Source organism: Morchella importuna, assembly GCF_003444635.1.
Source record: "Morchella importuna strain M04M26 chromosome Unknown Morimp01GS027, whole genome shotgun sequence".
Taxonomy (NCBI): domain Eukaryota; kingdom Fungi; phylum Ascomycota; class Pezizomycetes; order Pezizales; family Morchellaceae; genus Morchella; species Morchella importuna.
The window spans coordinates 531,885-555,468 of NW_025763424.1; the positions used below are offsets into that span (position 1 = coordinate 531,885).

A 23,584-nucleotide genomic window follows, 5' to 3' on the forward strand; every position below is an offset into this window, starting at 1 on the left:
TTCGTTGATTTGGCGGGGTCAAAAATGGAGCCAGATGTTGCTTGCCAGTGATCGGTGTTACCCAGTTTTTGGTGAGAGAAGAAACTCAACACCAAGGTAAATGGATTATTTTTACCATCAATACTGTTGCTAAGTTCTTGAGGATTTTATACAAGGTGTATTTGCATCTGAATTTTATTATAAAAAAGTCCCAATGAAAAAATATCTCCATTTGGTGATTCTACAAATGTTAGAAGGAGTAGAGGTCTAATTTCGCCTCTCTGGGAGACGTCAAATGCAAGGCTGGATCTATAATTCCTTGGCTAATTAATGCCAAGTCTGTCAAAAAAAAGGCTCCGGATCCCTCAGCGCAAAGTCTCGAATTGCCAGACTTATTTATATATATCGTAAAATCTGAGAAATTTCGTTGCGCTGCAGCAGGGATCTTTTACACCAAAACTTGCAGATTGATGTTAAAAGACTGCCTCTGATAGGTCTAGATGTGCATTTATCCCTGTTGCAGCGCAACGAAATTTCTCAGATTTTACGGTATACGATGTACATGTAGCTCAACCGTGAAGCGGTACATATCTACACGTTTATCTTTTCGACTGTCACGATCAGTTAAATGCTGCCACCTAAGAAAAAGGAAATTTGATGTGGCTTTACTAACAGATCTCGTTATCTCTCTTAAGCTTATCAAATAATAGATCGTCCATAAAAATTTAATTCCTCTATTATAGGGTGCTTCCTGATGTTTTTGAACTGGGCCACTGGTATTGCATACACTAAAAATCATGAGATTGACGTATTTTTGTATGGTATGCAATATTAGTCGCGTCCACAAACGTCAGTAAAATACGAGTAAGCTCTAATAGCTTTCATAGATGGTGTACGTATATATACTCTACACACTGTACTTCGGTATCAGGGGTAAGTGAGTAGAACGCGGCGGTTCATATTCGCGAGCAAAACAGGTAAACTACAGCTTTAGCCACGCTGCCACGTTCTACTCACTTACCCTTGATACCGAAGTACCGCCAAAACTCGAAAAATTGGCTATCTCCGGCCAGGGATTATCGCTCGAGTGATTGGTTGAATGGCATCGATTTGCATCAGAAGTTTCCCACACAAGTAATTTTGATCTCTGGAAGCTAGCCAATTTTTCGAGTTATGGCGGTACTCTCTTTGCTGTTGGACTAAGCTTTCAACATACTCTACTGTATGTACCACTCAGAGTTAATTACAATTCTAGATATTAAGCCCCCCATGCAGACTAGTTAGGTAAGGAGCTGACAACCAACTACCTTGTCAATGACACCAGCATTTTTATTTTTCCAGGCGATACCAGTCGAAAATGCAGATCTCTGCAACTGTGGCATGGCGGCTAACCGGGAATTTACCACACCACTCATAACTCTGCCACCGTCCCCAATTGCTCCGCCTCATTGGATGATCACAGCATGTAGCGTGTGTCACGTTGCGCCCAGAGCTCTGCACAAATGGTGGGGAGAAGAAAGAAGATACATATTTGGAAAGGTGGTTGTATTGAGTGACTGGTGGTGTTACTTGCATATATTCAGCCCCTCCCACCACTCTCCCTCTGATTCTTCTTCTCTTTCAATCCTAATAATCTGTGTTTATTCATAAAATACTACAGCTGCTTGTTAAATCACAACCATTCGGTTAATCACTATTCTCTTGTGAGTATTCGTATTCCTCCACGTGTGTGTTGTTTGCGACTTTCGGGGGCCGGTCATTATGGTTGAGAGTAAACGCCTTTCACAGGCCAACATATCTACATGTTATAAAATGAGAATTCTAACAAAGAAAAAATAGTTTGCTAACTTTAAATGCCCGGATTCAGGTAGAGCAAAGTATAATAATGTCGGGTGCCCCTCCTCCACCACCCAACTATGGCCATGGCGCCCAAGGACCTTATAACTGCATGTGTGCTCTATATCTTCAACTGTGTATATTTAATTAACATTTAATTTAGCAAACGAAAAGGGCTATACTCCGCAATACGCTCCTCCTCCTCCCCAAAATTCCAGTAACCAGTATCAGCAACAGCAGGCACAACCGCAATACTTCCACCCTCCCCCTCCCCCTCACCCAGGATCCCCTCAACAGCAAACCTACCAAGGCCAACAGTTTTCCCCCCCTCCTTCCGTGTCTCAAGGCCAGCAAACATACCCCCCCCCTCCTTCTGACAACAGTCAGAATCGTATGTCTATCACACAGGGCGCGTATGATCCAACCAATCAAAATCTCCCGCCCCAGCCTCAAGTCATACCTCAAGGGCAAGGGGGCTCCAACCAGATCACGGACACAATAGGAAGCTTTAATGGCGGAAGTTACCGTATTGATCATCGAGATTCGAATACACTCTTGACATTGCAGCTAGCACATGGATGTCCGGTTGTTGCTAAGCCTGGTATTCTCCACCTAATTCACCCTAACGTCCTCTATGCACTAACCTTTGCCCTCCCCCATAAAAACAGGAGCAATGGTAGCCATGTCTCCAACCGTCACTTTGAAAGGATCCGTCAAATTTTCGTTTAAGAAACTTGTTGCTGGTGGTGATTTGGCTCAATCGACATATACCGGGCCTGGTGAGCTTCTTCTTGCTCCCGCAGCACTGGGAGATATTGTTCCCGTCCGCCTGGATGGGCAGCAACAGTGGTCAGTCGGTAAAGATGCATTCCTATGCGCGACTCAAGGAGTTGTAAAAGATTATAAGAGTCAAGGGTTTGGAAAGGCGATGTTTTCAGGCGAGGGTCTGTTTGTTTACAAAATCTCGGGTCAGGGAGTTTTTTTTGTGACCAGTTTGGGAGCAATTATTCAGAAAAATGTTAGTTTGGATTCAAATATGGATGGGTAAACATATGACTAGATACATAGCTAACTATCAGGCAGATGGCACAAGGGGAGCAATATATTGTCGATAACGATCATCTGGTCGCTTGGAATTGTAAGTATACGATAGAGCGTGTTGCTAGCGGCGGAATTATCAGTAGTATGACTGCCCAAGAAGGGTTGGTCTGTCGATTTACTGGTGTGTTTTCCTATCTAACCCCGTGTTGATGTGTTTTATTAAAAGAAACCTCGCTCTTCAGGACCCGGTACCGTTTTCATCCAAACCAGAAACCCAGTCGCCTTTGGACAGTGGCTTGCAACACATATGCCTGGCGGTCAGTAGATGATACGAATTCAACATCCAGGAAAATTGGTGGACTTTTGTGGAGGGTTAGGACTAATGTGAGATTTGGGGGGATTAGGACGTTGATCATGATAGTAGTTTTTCTTCAGTTATTATGGCGTAATGGGAAGCCAGCAAAGCGAGATGGTAAGTTGGAGGGTTGGAAAAGTATGTTGGTGTTATTTTTTTCTTTTTTCTTTTTATTCGGAGTTGTTACTCCTAGTATTAGTTCTAACGTTTGTGGGATATATATATTGCCTGTCTCTGTGCAATCGCGCGAGTAGTGGAAGGCGATAATGAAAAGGACATTATGTTGAGCATTAACTTCTCTGCTTAGTCGATACCTTTAACTCTTTTAGGTGTCTATCTTTATCGGCCCAAAACTAGTTGGAAATGTCGTAAACCATTATATATGTTCCGTCCCATGGCCCAATCGATTGCAAACACTGAAATTTACTAACCAATGGCATCATTGGTGAGCGACCTTTTTTCACTTATAGGGTAATTTGATATGTATATAATTCTCATCTGTTTCGGTGGAAATTTGTTGGCCCCAGTCGATTACGTGTACGTAGGTACATGTACTTATCCATTAAAGAAATATTTAAATTACATAATTATGTATACATATATATGTAGCCTTAGAATGGTGGTATATCGGGGCAAGGGTACGTGTGGCTTTTGGGTGTTAACTATATACATGTATTAGTCTCGTTCCCATCCCCCAACTTTTGGTGTGGTAGTATTATTTTGGGATAGAAATAGTCGAGTATGAGCACTTTCTTCGCTCGCCTTGGTCCCCTACGGGGGCCACCACCACTCCACCTTTTTCTCCCGCCTTCGGCGTCTGCCCTCAGAGGGGATGTGCGGTTGGTGGCATACCATAGTCACTACATCGGGGGTGGGATTTTGCAAGAAGCAGTTTTCCTTTGTTCATGTTTTGTTTTTCTACTTTGTTCCATTTTTCTTTAAGTTGGAGGATCTCTGCCATCTGCTCTGTAAGGAGATGTGTGGTTGGTGACATACCATAGTCACTATAGCTGGGGTTCTGGGTGGGAAGTGGAGGGGTCTTTACGCCATAGTCTATGACTGCATGCGATATGTTATTCCCAGATATAATAAAATTGATTTAAAAAAAAGCACCCTCTATCATCCTTTTCTGGCAGAGATTGATCGCGCCGTTTACCTAGTCTCATTCCCTGGCCGGTTTTTTGGGAAATCAACACGTACGGCTGGGAAGTGCACAAGACTAGCGTTTCCCATCGATAAACGGGTTATCACAGCTCCAGCTTATCCTGAGCGATTTCACAAGAGGTCTAATATATATATAGGGTTAGGGTTATTACAAAATTAAGGGTTCGTTTGCTAGTATACATGTATGTATGTAGGTACAAGTACAGCGATGGGTAATAGGTGCCTGAGTATACAAACACCGAATGTTGGTGTCGTTTTACCAAAACAGGTATCTCTGTGTTCTAATAGAGCGTATTTACCAACCGTCAATTTCAACTATTGACACTTCAAACTTGACAGTTTCGGGAGGCAAAATTGACAGTTCTCCTCAGTGGCCAAAATCGATCTGGTTAACGGTACGACAGAATAACCCCGAAAATCAGACAATTCATCACGCTACCTGTGAAATACGCTGTTGGAACTGAAAATTCATACCCATGATACTAGCTTTGGTAGTAACAAAACTGGGTACTTGTGATCCTCCTGGTATATTTCACAGCACGCCGCCCCGCCGAAATCCAAAATTAACAGCCCCGGTTGCCATTTTGGAGCCCCATAATTTGTAAATTCTTGAAATTGACGGTTGGAAAATACGCCCTAATATCATTTATTACCCACCGCTGTACTCTACATGTAGTACTTCCATGCGCACATATAATGACATACATTGGTAACTAGCGCGCCGGTTCAGAGCTCAATGATGGAGATTTAAACATCGTCCTCCGAATTGCCATAACACCGGTCCTATGACAAAATGATGCCCCCGATCCTGGGTTTCGAATCGGTAGGAATCTTGAAAGCTTAAAGCCAGCAGTTGAGTAGGCAATATTTAACTGGTCATAGAACCCTAGCAATACTACTCTACGGCAGTATGACTTACATCGACTTTACCCCTCCCGTCTCAACCAAAGCAAGAGCTCGAATAAGTAATAGTTTTTCTTAATTGCCATGCATAGGACGAGACGCCGTTGTCAAGACATGATGGAAGTTCGAGATTCCCATACTTATTATTTGCCAAGCAACGCTGCGTCATGAACTACATGTAGTTGATTCCAGGGATCATAGCAAGGGGCATTATTTGTGACGTCAGTGCAATAATAACAAATACTCTAAGACAGATATTAAACATGTGTCTATCTGCAGCATCTTCTTTTCTCTTATTCTTCACCGTAGATATTCGCCACGCTTCTTTTTATTTAGAGACTTGGTTGTGCCTGTCAATTTATTTCACGCGCGCGTCCACGCGAACACTCACTTTTGACTTAAGGTTTTGCTATAAACGTGTTACTCAATCGCTTGCGCAGATATTCGATGGATAAAATGCCTAATGAACCAGAACTGAAGAGTAGTTCTAAAGATAACAAAAATGCCGCGACTCACAAACATCCTCGACTCCACCGGCAGTTCTCGAAATCAAAGGAACGACCAACAATGCGTACCTCCCGTACCTCCCGTCAAACTTGGTCCCCCGCTCCTCAGTCTAGTGCTCAAAGACCTACGATGACACCTTCTCGTTTTTCCCACTTTGATATCACACACGATGAGTTCAGCACATCTGCATTTGTTGACCAGGATGGGCGAGTGCATATCGACTTCAATAAGCTAAAAGAAGGCCCCTTGTCTATGTTTTTGAACGGCGCAAATAAGAGTTTCCCTACAGATGGCGTTAAACCAGATGAAGAAGATGAAGTCACACCACCACCAAAGCTGAACATTGTAGTGATGGTGATTGGATCAAGGGGAGACGTGCAACCATTTGTTGCAGTTGCAAAGGTCTTAGCGGAGCAGGGTGGGCATCGAGTACGCTTAGCAACTCACCCAGCATTTAAAGAGTTCGTGGAGGAGAACGGAGTAGAATTCTTTGATATAGGAGGAGACCCTGCAGAGTTGATGGCGTTTATGGTTAAGAATCCGGTAAGTTTAACTAGTTTGGCCCTGTGTAAGTTACGGATGAGTGTTAACTCTGGATAGGGATTGATACCTAGCTTAGAAACAATCAAAGCAGGAGACGTAATAAGACGACGAGAACAGATGTTTGAGATGTTCCAAGGGTTTTGGAGAGCATGTGTTGAGCCCAACGATGATTCGTTTAAAAAGAATAAAAAACGTAGGGATCAGTCTACAACAGGCTCAGTAACAACATCTGATTGGGGCAGCGACGAAGAGGATGATGAGAGAGAAATAGATGGGCGACCATTCATCGCTGACGCCATAATTGCAAATCCGCCCTGCTTTGCGCATGTTCATTGTGCAGAAAAGCTGGGTGTCCCACTACATCTAATGTTCACATTTCCATATTCACCCACACAAACAATGCCTCACCCGCTGGCAAATATAACAAGCAGCAATGTGGGCAGCGAGTATACAAATGCGATATCATATCCTATGATTGAGATGATGACATGGCAGGGATTGGGGGATTTAGTGAATAGGTTTCGAGAAAAAACCTTAGGTCTAGAACCTGTGGCAACATTATGGGCACCAGGAATGATAAGTCGACTGAAAGTACCTTTCACTTATATGTGGTATGCTTCTCTAATTCCAAAATTTATTTACTACTTATTTTCGGTTTTAAGTATGGGCACTAAATTATGAACACCGCAGGTCCCCTGCCTTAATCCCTAAACCTCATGATTGGGGTGACCACATAGATATAACTGGCTTTGTATTCCTCGATCTTGCATCTTCTTTCAAGCCTCCCAAACCCCTCGCCGACTTTCTAGCTGCTGGGCCGCCTCCTGTCTACATTGGCTTTGGATCTATTGTCGTAGACGACCCAGATGGTCTCACAGCCCTCATATTTGAAGCAGTGAAGCAATCTGGTGTCCGGGCGCTAGTTTCCAAGGGCTGGGGTGGTATTGGCGGGGAAGATGAAAGCGAAATACCAGAAAACATATTCATGTTAGAAAATACTCCTCATGACTGGCTTTTCTCTCAGGTTTCGTGCGTGGTGCATCATGGTGGTGCTGGTACAACTGCCATTGGCCTTTACCACGGCCGACCAACGATGATTGTGCCATTCTTCGGTGATCAAGCATTCTGGGGTGCCACTGTCGCCAATGCCAATGCGGGAGCCGAACCAGTACCGCACAAAGAACTTACGGCTGAAAAGCTTGCTGCAGGTATCGAGAAGCTACTCTCTGAAGAGTGTCAAACCGCGGCAAAAGAGATTAGTCGACGAATCAAAGAAGACGATGGCGATGGCGCAGAAAACGCCGTCAAATCGTTTTACCGTGGCATTGAAGCCCTCAAACGTGGAAAACGTGGTTTAGGTGAGCGTGGAAAAGAGTGGGGCGAGGGAGGGCCCGGAGGACCAGGGGAAGGGAAATGGGGCAGTGGGGGCCCTGGTATACATTGTGCGATGTTAAACGATAAAGTTGCGGTATGGCGAATTAGACGCACAAGAACAAGACTCAGTGCACTCGTTGCTTGGGCGTTAGTAAAGGAGGGGAAACTAGGCTGGAAAGACTTGAGGCTGTAAGATTTTCCATCACAAGAACTCACTCGTTTGAATACAGGCTAATTGCAAAATAGTGTACGACACACCGAGTGGAATGACTTTGACGGTCCTGGAGAACCACTAAGCGGTGGTTTTAGTGCCCTCTTTGGTTCTGTTGCAGGTGTTGCCAAAGGCGCCGTTAGCGTTCCGTATTCGTGGTACAAGGGCGCAAGACGTTTCGACGAGGAGGAGGGTCTCGATATTGCTGGGGAAATCAGAGAACGCTCATCATCAAAAGCCCAAAGCAGGTCAAGATCAAACTCGAAGCGTGGTCGGAAGTCCAATAAAGACCCCTCTCCAACCAGCCACAAGAAAGATGCGACGCCCGATAGAGTCCCAGACACAGGCGTAAGAAAACAGATAGGGTCGATTCCTGAAGGGGATGAAGATGCGGATGAAGAGGAACAAGAGGAACAAGAGCCTATCCACCGCGAAATGGCTCACAATACCGCGAAAGGCCTGTCAAAAGTAGCTCGTGCTGGCGTTCGTGCACCAATGGAAGTCTCACTTGCTGTCGCTCAAGGGTTCCATAATGCGCCACGCCTTTACGGTGATACTGTTCGCGCTCCTTATCGTATAACAGGTATTCACTCCGGACTTCGTGCAGCGGGAAAGGAATTCGCGCTTGGTGTATATGACGGTGTCACTGGCGTCGTTGTAAAGCCGTATGAAGGTGCAAAGGAGGATGGGGCCGTCGGCTTTGCTAAGGGCCTTGGGAAGGGTGTAGCCAGTGGATTCTTCAAAACAAATGCTGCAACCGCTGGAGTTATAGGGTTTACACTAAAAGGTGTACATAAGGAAGTTCGGAAGAAGAGAGATCGAAAGGTTATGGTAAAGCTCATGAATGCTAGGATGAGACAGGGAGAGATGGAATATCGGGAGTGGCGAGAGGAGAAAGGGGAGCAAGGGGAGAAGGAGTTGAGAGAGGTGGTGCTTGCTGGATGGGAAAAGATTGAAGCGGAAAAGGAAGAAAAGAAACAAAGAGAGTGGCGGTTAGAGGAGAATATTAGTGGTGTCAAAAGAGGTTGTGGAAGAAGAGGCTTGAAAAGACTAATATGGAGGAAGAGGATGAGGGCAATTGATGCTGAGTGGGAGCAGTAAAGTTTGAGGCTCTAATTTCTTGTATTCTTGTATTCTTGCGTCCTCTGAAGGGTTTCCTTTTTTATATACACACGGGAGGTTTTCTTTTTTCCTTTTCATCTTATAAGTAATATTCAGTTTAATCTCCGGAAAGGTTAATTGGCCCCCCTTCGCTTCTAAATAACAATACATTTTACCTACTTCTGTACACAAAGAGGCAAAAACCGGAGTCAAATTCACGACTCCATCATGTATGAGATAGAACGAGTTCCGGTACTATGTAAAGAATATTTAAAGATTAGGATTCCCCTCGACAACGAGAATATTTCAAGGCATCCAGAGTTTAGGCCCTCTCAACATAATTCGTTATTATATACTTCTCCTACATACCAATTAGTTTCATACGTATGATCACAATCCATGGTACGAAGTCTTATACATGTAGGTACACATACCTCAAGTAGTTACGCGGACCGGACGACAAATAATATAGGCCTAGTATTCTAGGATAAACCATTCGTCTAGCTAGGGCCCGGCACCTTCATGTGTGTATTTCGAGTGCCCTTCATAAAATGAGTTTATAAATTTAGATCTACTTGACTCCAGAAGTTGTGGCCAATTCTCTTTAGTGCAGCAGGAGAGCATATGCGTATTATATGAGACCCTTGACCAAGCTTCACAACTGCTAAAAACCACGTGGATTAACCCTTTGCCCTAGAAATTTCTCGGTAATGGTTACTATTTTTGGGTTTAATAATTATTTGATCCCAAGACAAGATATCTCAACGATTCAATGTCACCGGTTTTTGTTCCCGACTAAATGATAAAGACCGTATATCGAACTGCAAGAACGTTCTGTCCACTAGATAGATAGAACTAACTGTGAATCTTCCCCTCCCCTCTGTAATGTGTATGTAACGCGGTTAGGATATCTGTTCGTCATTCTATGGTGTCTTTGACGAAGTATTTTCTGGGGCAGTGTTCCCGACGCGACGAGAAAAGCTGACTCGTCAGTCTATTTTTCCGTCTCTTCCATTCTCATTTCCCGATTTTCATTTTCTTTATTTTTCTTTATCATGCAATTTTCCTTTGGAATATTTCTTTATATTCTTTATTTTCACTTTATTTCATTTTATAGAACTATCTCTAGTGAACTACATGTATGGTTTCATCATGGAGTTAATGAAGTCATATATAGGGAGCAGACAGTTACCTTTGTTTTTCACAGCCATAAATAGAGAGAAGATGGAAATAAAATGAAAAATCATCAGCCACAATAATAAAAAGTCATTTTGACACATCCCTTATACACACCCTCCTTCACAATATTTACTATGTGGCTTAATTTCATTTATTATGATCTCTACGTATGTACATAGCTTGAGAGAGAAGGACAAATAAATTACACTCCCACTCGATCACGCTCGAAATCACTCGGGACCTCTCTCAATTTAACATTTGTAAGTTTATACTTGCAATAGAGGGATGAGGGGAAGATTCTTGCTATAGCCTGCTTTTAGATAATTTGTAGCTTCTTGAAGTTTTAGGCTCCGTTCGGTTGACGTTGAATTGGTTGCAATCCATGGATTGAATAAAAAAAACGCCTCTGGAGGTGATTATTTTATCGAGCCCAATCCATAGATTGCAACCAATCTATGGATTTTTGTGTCAACCGAACAGACCCCTTAGTGTGCCGGTGTCATCATTAAACAGCCCAGCGTTTTTGTTTGGAAGCGATATCACGTTTGTCAAAAATTTACCCATGACCTCCTCAACTGGTTAGCCGATATGCGCAAACTCCCGCTTAAGGTCTTAAGGCGAAGCAAGGTGGGGCTCCACTCTCTCGGTTGCTACTACAAACGTCAAATCCTGGGGAATTTCCTCGCACTTTTTTCCCCAACTCTGCGGTGACTCAATTGATCAAGCTTCATAAATTCGAAAGAGGAACGAAGAATGGCCGACACTCTCAAGAAGACGGCTATACAAGATATTCCAGAAACAGCAATCAATGAGTGCGATTCTACCGAGGACAGAGAAGTAGGAGGAGATGCCGTGGCAGATGCTAAGGTCGAGAAGGTCTATAAGTAAGAATTGGCTTTAGAATGAAACTTCAAATGCAAACATCTGATAATTTTTAGAAAACTTGATCGCCGAATAGTACCCGGTACGATGATTTCTTAAAATCTAACTAAGGGTTTACTATTAACTATAAAACAAACAGCCTTTTGGATCCTGTATTTCCTCTGCGCCGCCATTCGTTCCAATGTCGGCCTCTCACTCACTATGAACTCTTCTACCGGTGATGCATTATCACAGCGCCTTAAACTTACTCCTCATCAAATCAGTACTGGTCTTGCATTGTTTTATGTGTGCTATGTTCTATTTGATGTACCGGCGAACCTCATTATGACAAGATTGAGTCCGCACGTCTGGATGTCTAGAATTGTTATCGGCGTTGGTGTTGTTGGATGCTGCCATGCAGCCTTGAATGCTGTGTGGAATTTCTAGTATATATCCCATTTGAATTCTCTTATTACTAGCTTAAAACTGGTTTAACTTGATTTCTTTATGTAGTCTACTTAGACTCCTGCTCGGGATCGTAATCGCTGGTATGTGGCCTGGTATGGCCTACTATCTTACACTGTTCTACCCACCGTCCCGCACTGGAAAGCGTATCGGCCAATATTTCACCGCCGCCCAGGTTTCCGCGGCCGTTGTTGGCCTTGTCAGCGCTGGATTTCAGAAGATGAATGGAATGGGAGGGCTGACTGGCTATGAGTGGATGTTCCTTTTATATGGTGTCTCGGCCGTTCTTTGCGGGGTATTCATCTTATATTGGCTCCCAGGTCGCCCTGTGGCTCCAGGAGCAACGGTCAAGCCATCTGGTTTTCAGAAATACTTGCCCGTCCCAAAACCGGCACTAGTGGGCGAGGACGCAGTCATTCATTATGAGGAGCTGACGAGAGTCTATAACGTCCCACCGTGGACAATTAAAGACCTTATGGGAGTTTTGATGGACTGGCGCTTATGGCCATTGACTATAATGTATTTTGGCGTCGTTGGGGTCGGTATTGGAGTTCAGAATTTTGGAACCCTTATTATTAGGGCCATCAACCCACAGTTGACTAGTATCGAGCTTTCACTGCTTTTTTCGCCGATTTGGGTTTGCGATTTGATTGCCATTTTGCTAGTTACGCCGTTTAGTGATCGGTTCAATCGACACCGTGCGCTCTTCTTCACAGTGCCAGTGTGCGTGCAGATATCGGGCTTGCTAGTCACAACTTATGCTACCAATCCATGGGGAAGGTACTTTGGGCTACTCATGATTGGATTTGGGCTAGGACCCACAGTGCCAATTTGCATGACCTGGACCAAGTGAGTGATCCTGTACATGGCGGTGGTAACTTGAACTGACATGTAGTAAAGCGAAATATTCCAGCCCCGCCATGGTGAAGTTGGTGTTGCTGCGGCATCAGCCCTTGTCTCAGGTCTTGGGAATTTGGGCTCAGTTACTACTGTAAGTGGGCAGCTATACCTCCATGGGCTTTAAGCAAATCTAATGCCCGCCTGCTCTACAGACGTATGCACTTTACACAGGTTGGGCTTCTGATAACGTTGTGGGGCCTAAACAATTCAGGAAGTCGAACTTGGTGATGATCGGGATCCTGTGTATCAGTATTTTGTCTGCAATAACTATGGGGTTTTTGGTGAAATACATCGATGGAAGAAAGACATCGGGAGAGGGTGTTTTGCTAGATAGGGCGGCGCGGAGAGAGCAGAGGGGACAGCGAGGGTTTTCCGGATTTTGGAGGAGTAGGTCTTAAGTGGGATATAGACGATGTTACATAGAGTCGGAGAATGTGGCAAATGCGAAATACTTTTGCAAAATCCTTAATTGACTCGATATAATATTTTGTATCGACGTTTGTCCCACTTGTCACGCACGACGTGGTTGAAAGGACCGCCTTGAATACTAATCAAAGAGCAAAGGGTACATAGAATTACCCTCCGAATTCATGCACTGATGTCCAGGAATGCCATGTGATTGATTGTGGAGGATTTCTAACCTGCACCATATACGTTGCCCTAATAGCGGTTACGGGCCCGTAACTGAAGTGAGTTATATTTGGGAATTTTACGTTTTGGGTGAGAAATAAATAATTAAACGTTCTTTCTCCCGCCGCCCTAGTGTTGACTGATTACATTCTCTGGCAATATAAAGATACATATAGATAGAGTACAGGGTAAAAGAGGCCTTACTGGGGTGAAAACATGTTGTATTGGTCATTTCTACCCGCTCAAGTAATTCAAGCAGGGGCACGGATTTATGTATCTATTCCCGTCAGTCCTATGCCACTAGGTTTGTTCTGTGTCCCATGCGGTCGCTTGGAAAAACCTAATGTAATGTAAGGAACGAAGCTTAAGGCAACGTGGGAACTTATGTCATAGCATACGGGCTGCATAAAATTAATCAATCAATCAATCACCGAGGGAACTTGGTAGTAGCACCACAAACGCGAGAACGAGAAATTGGTATAAAAAGCCTAGTTTAGGCTTCATTGAATTACTACATACAAGGAAGACAAGCTCTATTTAGCGTAACCCTTGCATCATTTGCCCCCCGGACAACTATAAAACACAAAAAAAAAAAAACATTTTCCCGTACCGTCTAATATCAATAATACAAAAGCAAGCCCTGGCCGACTATACATACAAAACCCCACTATACAAGAAGGAAAGCGATAAAAAGAACCCAAACCACCATGAACGAAAGGGAATATAGAGACAAGAGGCAAAAAGAGAGCCGAGAGGGATATAGAGAGGAGGGGGAGGAGGAGGAATTACACTAATGAAAGTAGTGCTATCATGATGCTATGCAGAGGCGAAAAGTACATGGAGTAAAACCAGATTTGAGAAACTGAAAAGCCTCCTTCCCAAAATACGATAATCGAAAAATATACAACTAATAAATAAACGAAGGAGTTGATTGTGTGAACCCCCTCGAATCCTGAGTCAAAAATAGAATAATGATGAGAATTCTCGTGGGACCTTAAGTGGTCTTCAGTACGATATTCGCTTGGTGGCGTAGTGTGGCTGGTCAAAGCCCAAGTTGTTGTAGTGGTCGTGCAATCATTTAACAGCCATATACGAGGACTTTACTTCGTAATGATAATGAATTTACAGGCTGTCCTGAAGGCTGGGTGCTGGCTTCGTGATCGTTTTTCATATCTTAGCGCTGATTTTCTCAACAAAAGTCTGGTTAAGGGCCATTATTTGGATATTATTGATGATCTCTCATCAATACTCCATTTCCCCACTCGTCGGCCACCCAGGTGTTCCTGCACCTGGGCCTCCCGACTCTCTTCCACCACCACTACCGCCACCACCCCGTCTTCTTCCTCCCCCAGAAGACTTCTCATGTACAAATCGACAGTTGTCGCCGTTCTTGCAATTGCCCTTCTGGTAGAAAATGCATGGAACGTTGCCTTGCTTGGCAGCCTTTTTATCCTATATTCGGCAAACTTTGATCAGAAAAAGTTCAAAATAAGAAGCACTCCCGAGAAGCCTCCACAAGCTTCTCTTAATTTATAATGGCTTGTTTGGGATTGAGTGTAGTATGGGTGGCATAAAGATAAGGCCATATAAAGAAAGAAAGACGGGAAAAAAGATGCTAATGGAATATCGAGTTTGGTTGGTATTTCTCGCGCCTTCGCCCGGGAATAGAAATCTCAAGGTAAGAGGCGGAATTCACTATTGAGCGATATCCCAACATCGAGAAGATCCCCAGGTGTTGCCTTCTCTTTATCTTCAATGCCCCCCGATCAGAAGAAATAGCCATCGTGTGCTATCGCCACAGGAGTAACTCAACACAAACAGGTATAACGGCTAGCATAGCACATTAATTTACAAAAACATTGCCCGAGATGTGGTCGAAAATGACGATTACAATCACATGGCGATTGAAATAGCCCATTCGAGAGTCTCGGGCAGATGAAAAGGGTATTTGTATAAAGAGTAATGCAATGTGCCATAGAAGGGGTGAATTTTGATAACAGGAAAGTAAGTAGACATGCATAGATGGGGTTAATAATTTACCTTTTTGTGTTTTCCACCCCAGCCTCCACCACGACCGCTCCCGCTACCTCCGTTACCGCTCCCACTAAGGGGCTGCTCCGCTTCAACTTTCCTTTCATCCCATCCTGTAGCTTTTCTTAAATCTCTACGAATATCTCTGCCACTTCTGCCCTCCTTTTCTTTCTCGCCATCACGCAACGCGCGACCAAACTCATCGGTTCCCCCGCTTCCAGTCCATGCAGATTGGTTAGCATTGTTACCATTGTTGCTGTCGCTTCCGTAAGCCTGCTGAGGTTGAGAATCATAAGTCGACCATGCTTTGGGGGCAACAGGCGCTTCATATCCAGTGGAGGCTGGAGGGGGTTGAGCCTGGCCAAAAGACGCAAGTGGTTGGAATAATGGAAGTCCAAATGAAGCTAAAGCGCTCCCTAGGGCAGCATTTTGTGCTTGAGTAGTCGGATTTTGCTGAATCAAGTTCTGTAGAAAGTTGTTATTGGCCTGTTGTTGAGCCTGCTGCTGTCCTGCAGTAGCCCCACCTAGAGCCGCAAGAATTGAGCCAATATCGGGCGTGCTTGGTTGTACTGTTTGTTGCTGTGGCTGAGGCTGCTGACCAAATTGCTGCTGAGGAGCCTGCTGAGCCCTAGTAATTGCCTGGATCTGAGCCAAGAAATCGTTAGTAACAGCCTGAGCTGGGACCTGTTGAGCCTGTTGTTGTTGTTGCTGTTGCTGCTGTTGTGATTGCTGAAGTTGTGGTTGAAATGACTGTAGAATGGCAGATAAGTCTGGGGTTATTACTGGTTGTGGTTGTGGTTGTGGCTGTGATTGTTGTGGTTGAGAGGCTGGTGCTTGAAAGATACTAGCGGGGGGCTACTTAAGGTTAGAAAATCACTATAAATCTTAGACGACAGGGTCTTACTTTGATATTATCGGGCAACGGGATTATAACTGGTTGCTTGTCAGATACTTGAGAACCATCATTGTTTGAATCCGGTTCCTGGGGGGAAACTGGGATGCTCTGCGATGACGTATATAGCGCAGATAAAGTAACAAGTTCTCTCTGAGATTGTATTTTGGCCTCTTCACTAACAGGCTTCTTATTCCCTCCACGTTTGATCGCATGATCAGTGGGAGCAGCTTTGAATAGATCGTGGAACTTTCCAAAATCGATTTCTAAGAAATTATTAGCATGTGAGAGTTCTGAGGCTGATTTGAAAGAAGCAAAATTATACCTATAGGTTGATACCAATCCAACAGGTCCTCTTCATCTTCGATAAGGTTTCTGTTCTTAAGAGCTGCCAGTGCCTCTCTGCCCTCCTCGACATCAAAGTTCCTAGCATTACCCCATTCATGGTTTTCGTGCCCACTTCCTCCACCATAGTACTCTCCCTCGGGTTCCATCCATTCAATAAGCTTAACTTTTGCAAGGTCATCTCCCGTTTTCCATCTTACAGTCTTTTTCTTTTTTGATTTCTTATTAGGGCCCGATAAGTCATCATCTGCTTCGCGTTTTTTGCCATCGGCGTCGGACTTGACTCCCAATGTTTTACCTTGTTGCTGTAACTTGAGTTGATCAAAGATGCTGGTGAATGTAGTGGGTTGAGGTGGCTCTGCAGTGTTGGGTTGTGGTTTGGTCTCGGGGGCTCTAAATCCAGGTCACGTGACACATTAGAAACTGACGATCTTATTCCCGAAATGGATGGTTTTCATGGGAAGTATGGGAAAGGGAAAGCAACGCACTTTTGGGGCACTTTGGCAGAAACTGGGCGCATGCTCTGCAACGACTTGAAAAACCCGGAAGTGGTAGTTTTCGGTTTGGCAACAGGAGCCGCCGTAGACGTTCCAGCACTTGTAGTCAATTTCTTCTCCAACGTTGGCCCGTTTTTAGAAGGCATGGTAGATACCCCAGCAGTTGTATTATTAGAATTTGAGGCAACAGAGTTTTTTCCCTCACCAACCGCAACTTTTTTCGTTGCGTTGGGTCCAACAGACGCTTTGGAATCGTCATCGCCCTTGCGTTTGATGCCAACATTAAGACCTCTACTGCCCTCACTTTTGATTGCTATCCCATTTCCAGCAACCTTTTCTCTATCGCCATTAGTACGCGCAGGCGCAGACGCTGTCAGTGGAGCACTTTTCTGCTTCTCACTCTTGTCTTTAATCCGCTCCTCTCTGTCCTTTCTTGCCAGAGCTGCAGATTTTTCTCTTGCAGCTTTGCTTATCACAGCACATAATTCGGATACCCTCTGATCCTTCGTCTTACTTCCGATACTTGTTAGTGCCCTAGTCCATTTTGCTTCCTCAAGCTGCTCCTCAGTAACTCGAAATTTTCGCAATAACTATAAAGTCGTCAGAAAGATCTTTTATACTTAGAGTTCATCACAACTTATATCATACCCTGAGCAAATTTAGTACGGTTGATGCGTTTCGGTCTCTATTCCACTCTGCTGTCATCCAATATCTCAACCGAACTGTGAAAAGAATTGAGCTACCGAGGTGTTGCAATATTGAATCATCACCAGATTTTAGAATGGCCCAAACAACAGCTTCAATTTGTTTTGGGTCCTGATGCGGTACATCTAACATGATATCCCACAATTTCTTTGATGCTTCCCGAATATCTTCAATATCGTCATCGCATGAAAGGGCCTCGGAAACCAGATATTTTATTTTCTCAATGGGATCATCGGGAATTTTTGATTTAGGGATAGCCTTCGGGGGGCGTTTTTCAAGTGATTGAGTTCGGCTGGTGGTAGTATTAAGCTTGGATTTTTTAGGAGCTGGTCCAGCAGGTAAAGGTTCATTGATCAAGTTAACCTGTGACAGTGCTTCTGTTGGGGTATTAGATGGTGACATGTATAAGGAATCAAGGAAAATTACGTACGGAGAAGAAGCGGGTCCACATTTTCTACAATTGTTATCCATGGACAATCCTTTGGTCTTTTAAAACTTGGGGATGGCGTTACAACAACATTGGTGTTAACGGATTGTACACTTGGAGTTTCCGTTTTTTGGCGGGTCTTTTTGGCGGGCTGAGGTTGTTTAGTTTGCGGAGGTGTGGCTCCAAACTCCGACCATAATTCAGATGGAGATGCTGTGGTATTTTGGGTGGGGAATGAATTTGCGCCGAGTTGAGATGGAGCAATGGTTTGCTGGGATGATGGACTATACGCACTAGCAAACTGTTGCTGCTGTTGCTGTTGCTGCTGCTGTTGTTGTTGCTGCTGCTGTTGTTGTTGCTGCTGTTGTTGCTGCTGTTGTTGCTGCTGTTGTTGCTGCTGTTGTTGCTGCTGGTGCTGTTGAGAAATTTGCACTTGTGTAGGATATTGAGAGGCAAATTGTTGCAGTCCATTTTGTGGAACAAAACTCTGCCCGTGGAGATGCTGAGCAGATGATATATCCCAGGCGCCAGAATATGAAGGCGAAGCAGAAAAGTCCTGTGCAAACTGCTGTTGAAGCGTGAAATCGCTCGCATGACCGGGCGGGTATAGATACTGGTGATGGGGACTGTGATATGCGAGAGATGACGCGAAGTCTGGCTGGGACGATGGGACCTGATGTTTCTGTGCAATACGCGACCCATTCGCCGAGCCAACCATTCCGGTAGGCTCGCTCATTTCTGTAGTATCCATATCCCTCTCCTAATATATACCCTTTCTACTTTGCTATATGGCGTTGGTTTAAGTAGCCTGCTTTGGTTCGGTTTTCAGCCTCGACGCTTTGGGGGGAAATGCTTATGTCGTCCCAACCTCAGAAATGCGCTAATCCTAAACGGGAAAGCGCACCTGCCGGATATGTAGAATATCAACGCAAAAATCACCCGATGCAGCAACCGTAGCGATGCTACCTTTCGGGTCAATTTTGGCGCTGAGTGATGTGGGTAAAAAAGGAATTTCGCGACCGAGGATGAGCGAGTAATGGCGAAAATGCTCGCGTGGTAGAAGATATCCTCACAAGAAGAAAAAGAGTATTAGGGTAGAGAGGGTATGATAGAAAATAAAACGTGAAGCCGGACGTGTTTCCCTTACTCCTGTTCAACCCGTGGCAGTGATTTGGCTCTCTCTTTCTCTTTCCCGTTTTCTGCTTCCCCTTTTCTCTCCTGAGTGTAGCCTTTGACGAGCTTCGATGCTTCTTACACGCAAACACACGAAAAAAAAAAAAAAAAAAACTTAACCGACAAAGTGGAGAGAGTCACAAAATGGATAATCTTGCGAATATCCCGCTCTTTCCTTCTTCTTCCGCTGCTCTTTCAGCGGTGGTTAGTCGGAGTTTCCTTCTATGAGTTGATGATCAAAGCTTCACGATGATGGATGATGGGGAAAGGAGGCGGACATGACACGAGAGGGAGGAGAGAGAACACAACCAAGAGGGGAGAATTGTTCCTTGGCATGGAGCGCGATATTACGCCACAGGGATTACTCAGCAGACGCCGCGGGGTCATGCATGACGATCTGACACGTTGGTCGAATTTGAAGCGTGGCTCATCGGATCGCGAATCTATTCCAGCCACTGCCAAGGGGTCTTGCAACATTCGAGAAACCTGGTTCCTGATAAAACCGCCCGCCCTGGACCTCCGCAGAGCATAAACACCAACTCCATGATTCTACACCGTCTATCGATTTGTAACCCTGGGCCCCGGGTTGCTGCTTTCTTAACAGTCTTTCGAAGGACCAACTGTTTTAAAAGAAACATCTTCCAAACTGAATATGATGAGCCCAAAATTTTTCCTAGCGATAAAAGTCTGTTAAAATCGACCCTAACCGTTCTATAAATCTACGACGTTAACATTTACCGATTCAGTTTATATTGCAATGTCCTCAGGTGTAGACTCTTCTGTTGCAGCTGCCCTACTTCTCCGTTCTGGCCACCCACGAGAGAATCTTCAGCCGTTTTACATGGCAAATTGGTCACCGGCTGCTAATCCGGTTTCGATGACGCCAGCTCGATTACCTTACAACAAACCCCGTCAAGAGAGTTGCGATAAACAAGTACAATATGTGAGCCAATCTGAGAAGTGCACAGAGAAAGAATTCAACGACGTCAAAGCGGTGTGCTATGCTATGGGGCTAAAAGAGCCACTATACATGAGTTTTGAGAAGGAGTATTGGAACGAGGTGTTTATGCCAATGATCGAAATGTATCAACAAGGAAAGACGCCGAACCCCGACGTTGAGTGTAATCGGCAGATCAAGTTTGGCACTGTTATTAAAAGACTGGAAAATGAGTTTGAAAGAAATGTGACCATCAATAGAGAGGGTAGAAAATGGTGGATGGCTACTGGTAAGGAATTATCAGCTGGGGATGTTCTTACTATTTTTGAACCAAATTTTCCCTCAATTCCTTCTTTCTCCATATTTGTCTACTAACATTCACAGGCCACTATGCTCATGTTTTAAACCACATCCCCACAAATAGCGCTCACCTTCTACGCTCTTGTGATCCAAATAAAGACCAAACATTTTATCTTTCCATGATCCCCCCTTCTGTACTTCCCCGTCTCATCTTTCCTCTTGGTTCTCATAGCCTCTCAAAGCCTGCCGTGAAAGCATTGGCACGCGAACTTTCTCTCCCAGGTTGGCGTTTAGGGGAGCCTGAACGTCCCGAAAGCATGGGTCTCTGCTTCGTCGAGCCCGGGGGCGGAAGAGGTAAGAGCGGATTCCGTCGGTGGCTACAAGAATACTTGGAGCCTGAGCCTGGAAATATTGTTGTTGGGCCATCCCAAATCTTCCCTCCAAATCAAGAAAGCAATGTTCAACCCCATGCGGCTCCCGAAGGAACGGTGATTGGGAAACATAAAGGTCTTTGGCATGCTACTATTGGTGAAAGGAGTCACTACGAGTTTCCGCAAGGGGACCCAAGATTTATTGGGAAATGGTATGTCTCTAGGAAATATAAAGAAAGCAATACGCTTGAAGTGGTAAAGGGCCTCGACAATGCCAGGCTTTTCGGGAAGGGAATGATTATGGAGGACTGGAGATGGCTAGGGGAAGACGCCCAAAGAGTAGCCCTTCAGATATTCACCAATATCTGTAACGCTAAAGATAATTCAATCTGGGAAAGTGGCCTGGTTACCCAGTTCAGACATCGACAAAAGCCTGTAAAGGTGATAAAGGTGGAGATAATCGAAAGTTTATCACTTCCTAAATCAGCTACGGGTGGGGCAAACAGGTTAAAAATACTCTTCGAAAGCCCGGAGCGATCAGTAACACCTGGCCAAAGTGCAGCATTGTGGTTCGGCGAACGATGTCTAGGTGGTGGGATTATCGAGAGTGCAGTGGACCTAGATTGACGGTAATATATTCAGCCCTCTTTTCCGATGACTCCTCTTTCAGTCAAAGTTATGATAACATATCGCTTATTACCCAGCTCACTCTCCTAGGTTGTCAATATTTGATTATTATCTCAAAACAATGAGTATTTTCATATTTCGCTAACCCTCCTTGGCAAACAACTTTAATCAAATTTGGTTGAACTGGTCAGACACTCCCTGCTTAATGAGCCATTCGGCCCCGAATAGTTTTATTTTATAACGATCACTTAGTTAATCCTATAAAGATTTCTTTATTTTACTATCTACTACCTCTTTGGTAATTGAGACTAATTTTTTCCATCAGGGACAAATTTCCGTTTGAAAATACTTATCTTCGTCATACTTGAAGTACGCAAGATTAGTACAATGACTGCTCTTCCCTAATTAGAATTCTTGTGATTTACGCACAAATTCTTGCACATCAACCTTGACTTGGTGATTTATACATCGTGTTATTGACAGCTGGCAAAAAGGCAAATAAGGGAAAGATTGGCCGTTATCGTAGTGTAATGGGCTTGAGTGACGAGAACACGCCATTAAAAAAATTTATTTCCATCCCTTGGCTTATACTCTTCTCTCTGACTGTATTTAGAGAGCTTTTCTCGAATCATTTCGCCAGTCATATGTATGGTTCCTTGAGCCAACCGATTTGCCTCGGCTCTCACTCATGATGAATGAGTTTTATAATAGTTACAAAGGAAATGCTGATATGCTATCCGGTGTAGCTTTGCAGATTTGGAGAGTAACTGGCAACGGTATTAGACGCTGCATGCAGTCATACAAATAGCACACAAGTGAACTATATATATGGACCTCATCAATACTTCACACTTGAACCACCTGCCTACCACCTACCACCTACCACCTACCACCTACCACCTACCCCGATGTCAGGCTGTTATAGCAAGATCAACAGTCGTTAATAAGATTGGAGAATTTATTCTATCTTATTGATGAAGCCTCATTCCATTGATGGAAGTTGTGCCACCCTTATACGAGAAACGGAATTCCAGACATATCTTACTATCTCGTTGGCGGTTTTGTGTATCTACCACTAGTATACTAAACATGCTCTACTCGATGCTCACTAACCGTAAGATCGCTGTTAAGGGGGACATACTTGTTCTTAGCGATGACGTCAGGAGTTGAAGGACTAAATAATAGTCAGTTTCCAGATCCAAGATTTGCCGACTCATCCGTTGTCCTATGGTTTGTCTGGTGGCTGAAATAATGGCCTCTATTCACCCCAGCTCCACTATTGAGAGTTTATTTGTTCCACTGTCGGGAAGACTGCAACACGCACCATACATAACATAATTATTCCAAAATAGATGGTGAAGTTGGTAAAATGTCCATGAACGGAAGTAAAGTCCTCTGGAAACACAAAAAGGGTCTCGGGAAGCTTTTAATGAGAGGTTGGAAAGTCTCCCGGACGAATGTGGTCCCCATACAATCCGGTCGTCCGCTTCTGTTACCTAGATTCCTAGAAATAAATACTAGCAGATAAGGCCGGGGGTTATCGGTTTCATTCGATTACAACAGCTTTGTTTGATATAGTTATAGAACAGCACAATCTAGGTACGTTCTTGAGAGGGGAAAAATGCAAGTGGTTGTCATTCCGGAAAAAAATGGAGATAATATATTGCCTGTAGCAGCGATATATATATATCTAAAAATGTGGCCGCTTAAACCTCGGTCCGTTCTGGGGGCCATCGAAGAAGCCCTATACGAACGGTTCTATTTCTCATATTCTAACGGGCGAGAAATAGGACTGGCATCGGCAAAGAAACGAATGGCACAGCTGCTATTCTACTTCTCGGCCAAAGTAATTACATTCACGCCGTTCCCGTTAGTGGCTGTTGTCATGGACATTGCTTCAAAAGCCTAGCAAAGCTTAATTGTACATTGTGGACATTGTTCCCTTTGTGGTCTGTTACTCCGGTGGGGATCTCGGTGTTTCTACTATTTCTCGGGCATGGTGTACTTTTTTGGGTGGAAGTCCTATTTAGCTTTTAGAATCTAATGGAGGCGGTGGACTTGTGATAGCAGAGACAGATACATGCGCAAACGCATAAGAAACTATCATATTGGGAGGCTTAGTCTATCATACCTCAAGCCCGATCTAGTTGTCAATACAAACAATCCCTCGACTGATACTCAAGCTCAGAAATTCGCCATGTTGCCAACATCCAATTTCATTGTGAGGGGT

At 44.2% G+C, this 23,584-nt stretch overlaps 6 protein-coding genes across 6 annotated transcripts; 5 read left to right on the forward strand and 1 right to left on the reverse strand.

The window, feature by feature from the left end:
• Window positions 1-1,293: 1,293 nt before the first annotated feature.
• LAJ45_08061 (uncharacterized protein) lies at window positions 1,294-3,268 on the forward strand (the record flags this gene model as incomplete). The annotated part of the gene is made up of 8 exons (XM_046117615.1): window positions 1,294-1,484; window positions 1,640-1,682; window positions 1,847-1,925; window positions 1,979-2,416; window positions 2,484-2,833; window positions 2,899-3,037; window positions 3,099-3,173; window positions 3,261-3,268. The coding sequence occupies 8 exons, from the start codon at window positions 1,294-1,296 to the stop codon at window positions 3,266-3,268; spliced, it is 1,323 nt and encodes a 440-aa protein (XP_045969264.1).
• Window positions 3,269-5,845: 2,577 nt separating this feature from the next.
• Window positions 5,846-9,014, forward strand: LAJ45_08062 (uncharacterized protein; the record flags this gene model as incomplete). The annotated part of the gene is made up of 4 exons (XM_046117616.1): window positions 5,846-6,328; window positions 6,386-6,939; window positions 7,019-7,891; window positions 7,949-9,014. The coding sequence occupies 4 exons, from the start codon at window positions 5,846-5,848 to the stop codon at window positions 9,012-9,014; spliced, it is 2,976 nt and encodes a 991-aa protein (XP_045969265.1).
• A 1,932-nt stretch (window positions 9,015-10,946) lies between these two features.
• LAJ45_08063 (uncharacterized protein) lies at window positions 10,947-12,817 on the forward strand (the record flags this gene model as incomplete). Its single annotated transcript, XM_046117617.1, has 6 exons — window positions 10,947-11,077; window positions 11,132-11,157; window positions 11,215-11,500; window positions 11,568-12,368; window positions 12,420-12,510; window positions 12,572-12,817. 6 exons carry the CDS (start codon window positions 10,947-10,949, stop codon window positions 12,815-12,817), a joined length of 1,581 nt encoding a protein of 526 aa, XP_045969266.1.
• A 1,474-nt stretch (window positions 12,818-14,291) lies between these two features.
• On the reverse strand, window positions 14,292-18,682 carry LAJ45_08064 (uncharacterized protein; the record flags this gene model as incomplete). The annotated part of the gene is made up of 7 exons (XM_046117618.1): window positions 14,292-14,501; window positions 15,090-15,935; window positions 15,985-16,238; window positions 16,298-16,710; window positions 16,806-17,404; window positions 17,463-17,896; window positions 17,950-18,682. The coding sequence occupies 7 exons, from the start codon at window positions 18,680-18,682 to the stop codon at window positions 14,292-14,294; spliced, it is 3,489 nt and encodes a 1,162-aa protein (XP_045969267.1).
• A 771-nt stretch (window positions 18,683-19,453) lies between these two features.
• On the forward strand, window positions 19,454-21,459 carry LAJ45_08065 (uncharacterized protein; the record flags this gene model as incomplete). Its single annotated transcript, XM_046117619.1, has 6 exons — window positions 19,454-19,608; window positions 19,734-19,804; window positions 19,866-20,345; window positions 20,441-21,168; window positions 21,234-21,356; window positions 21,445-21,459. The coding sequence occupies 6 exons, from the start codon at window positions 19,454-19,456 to the stop codon at window positions 21,457-21,459; spliced, it is 1,572 nt and encodes a 523-aa protein (XP_045969268.1).
• Window positions 21,460-22,723: 1,264 nt separating this feature from the next.
• On the forward strand, window positions 22,724-23,263 carry LAJ45_08066 (uncharacterized protein; the record flags this gene model as incomplete). Its single annotated transcript, XM_046117620.1, has 3 exons — window positions 22,724-22,790; window positions 22,933-22,953; window positions 23,145-23,263. 3 exons carry the CDS (start codon window positions 22,724-22,726, stop codon window positions 23,261-23,263), a joined length of 207 nt encoding a protein of 68 aa, XP_045969269.1.
• Between the last annotated feature and the right edge of the window lie 321 nt (window positions 23,264-23,584).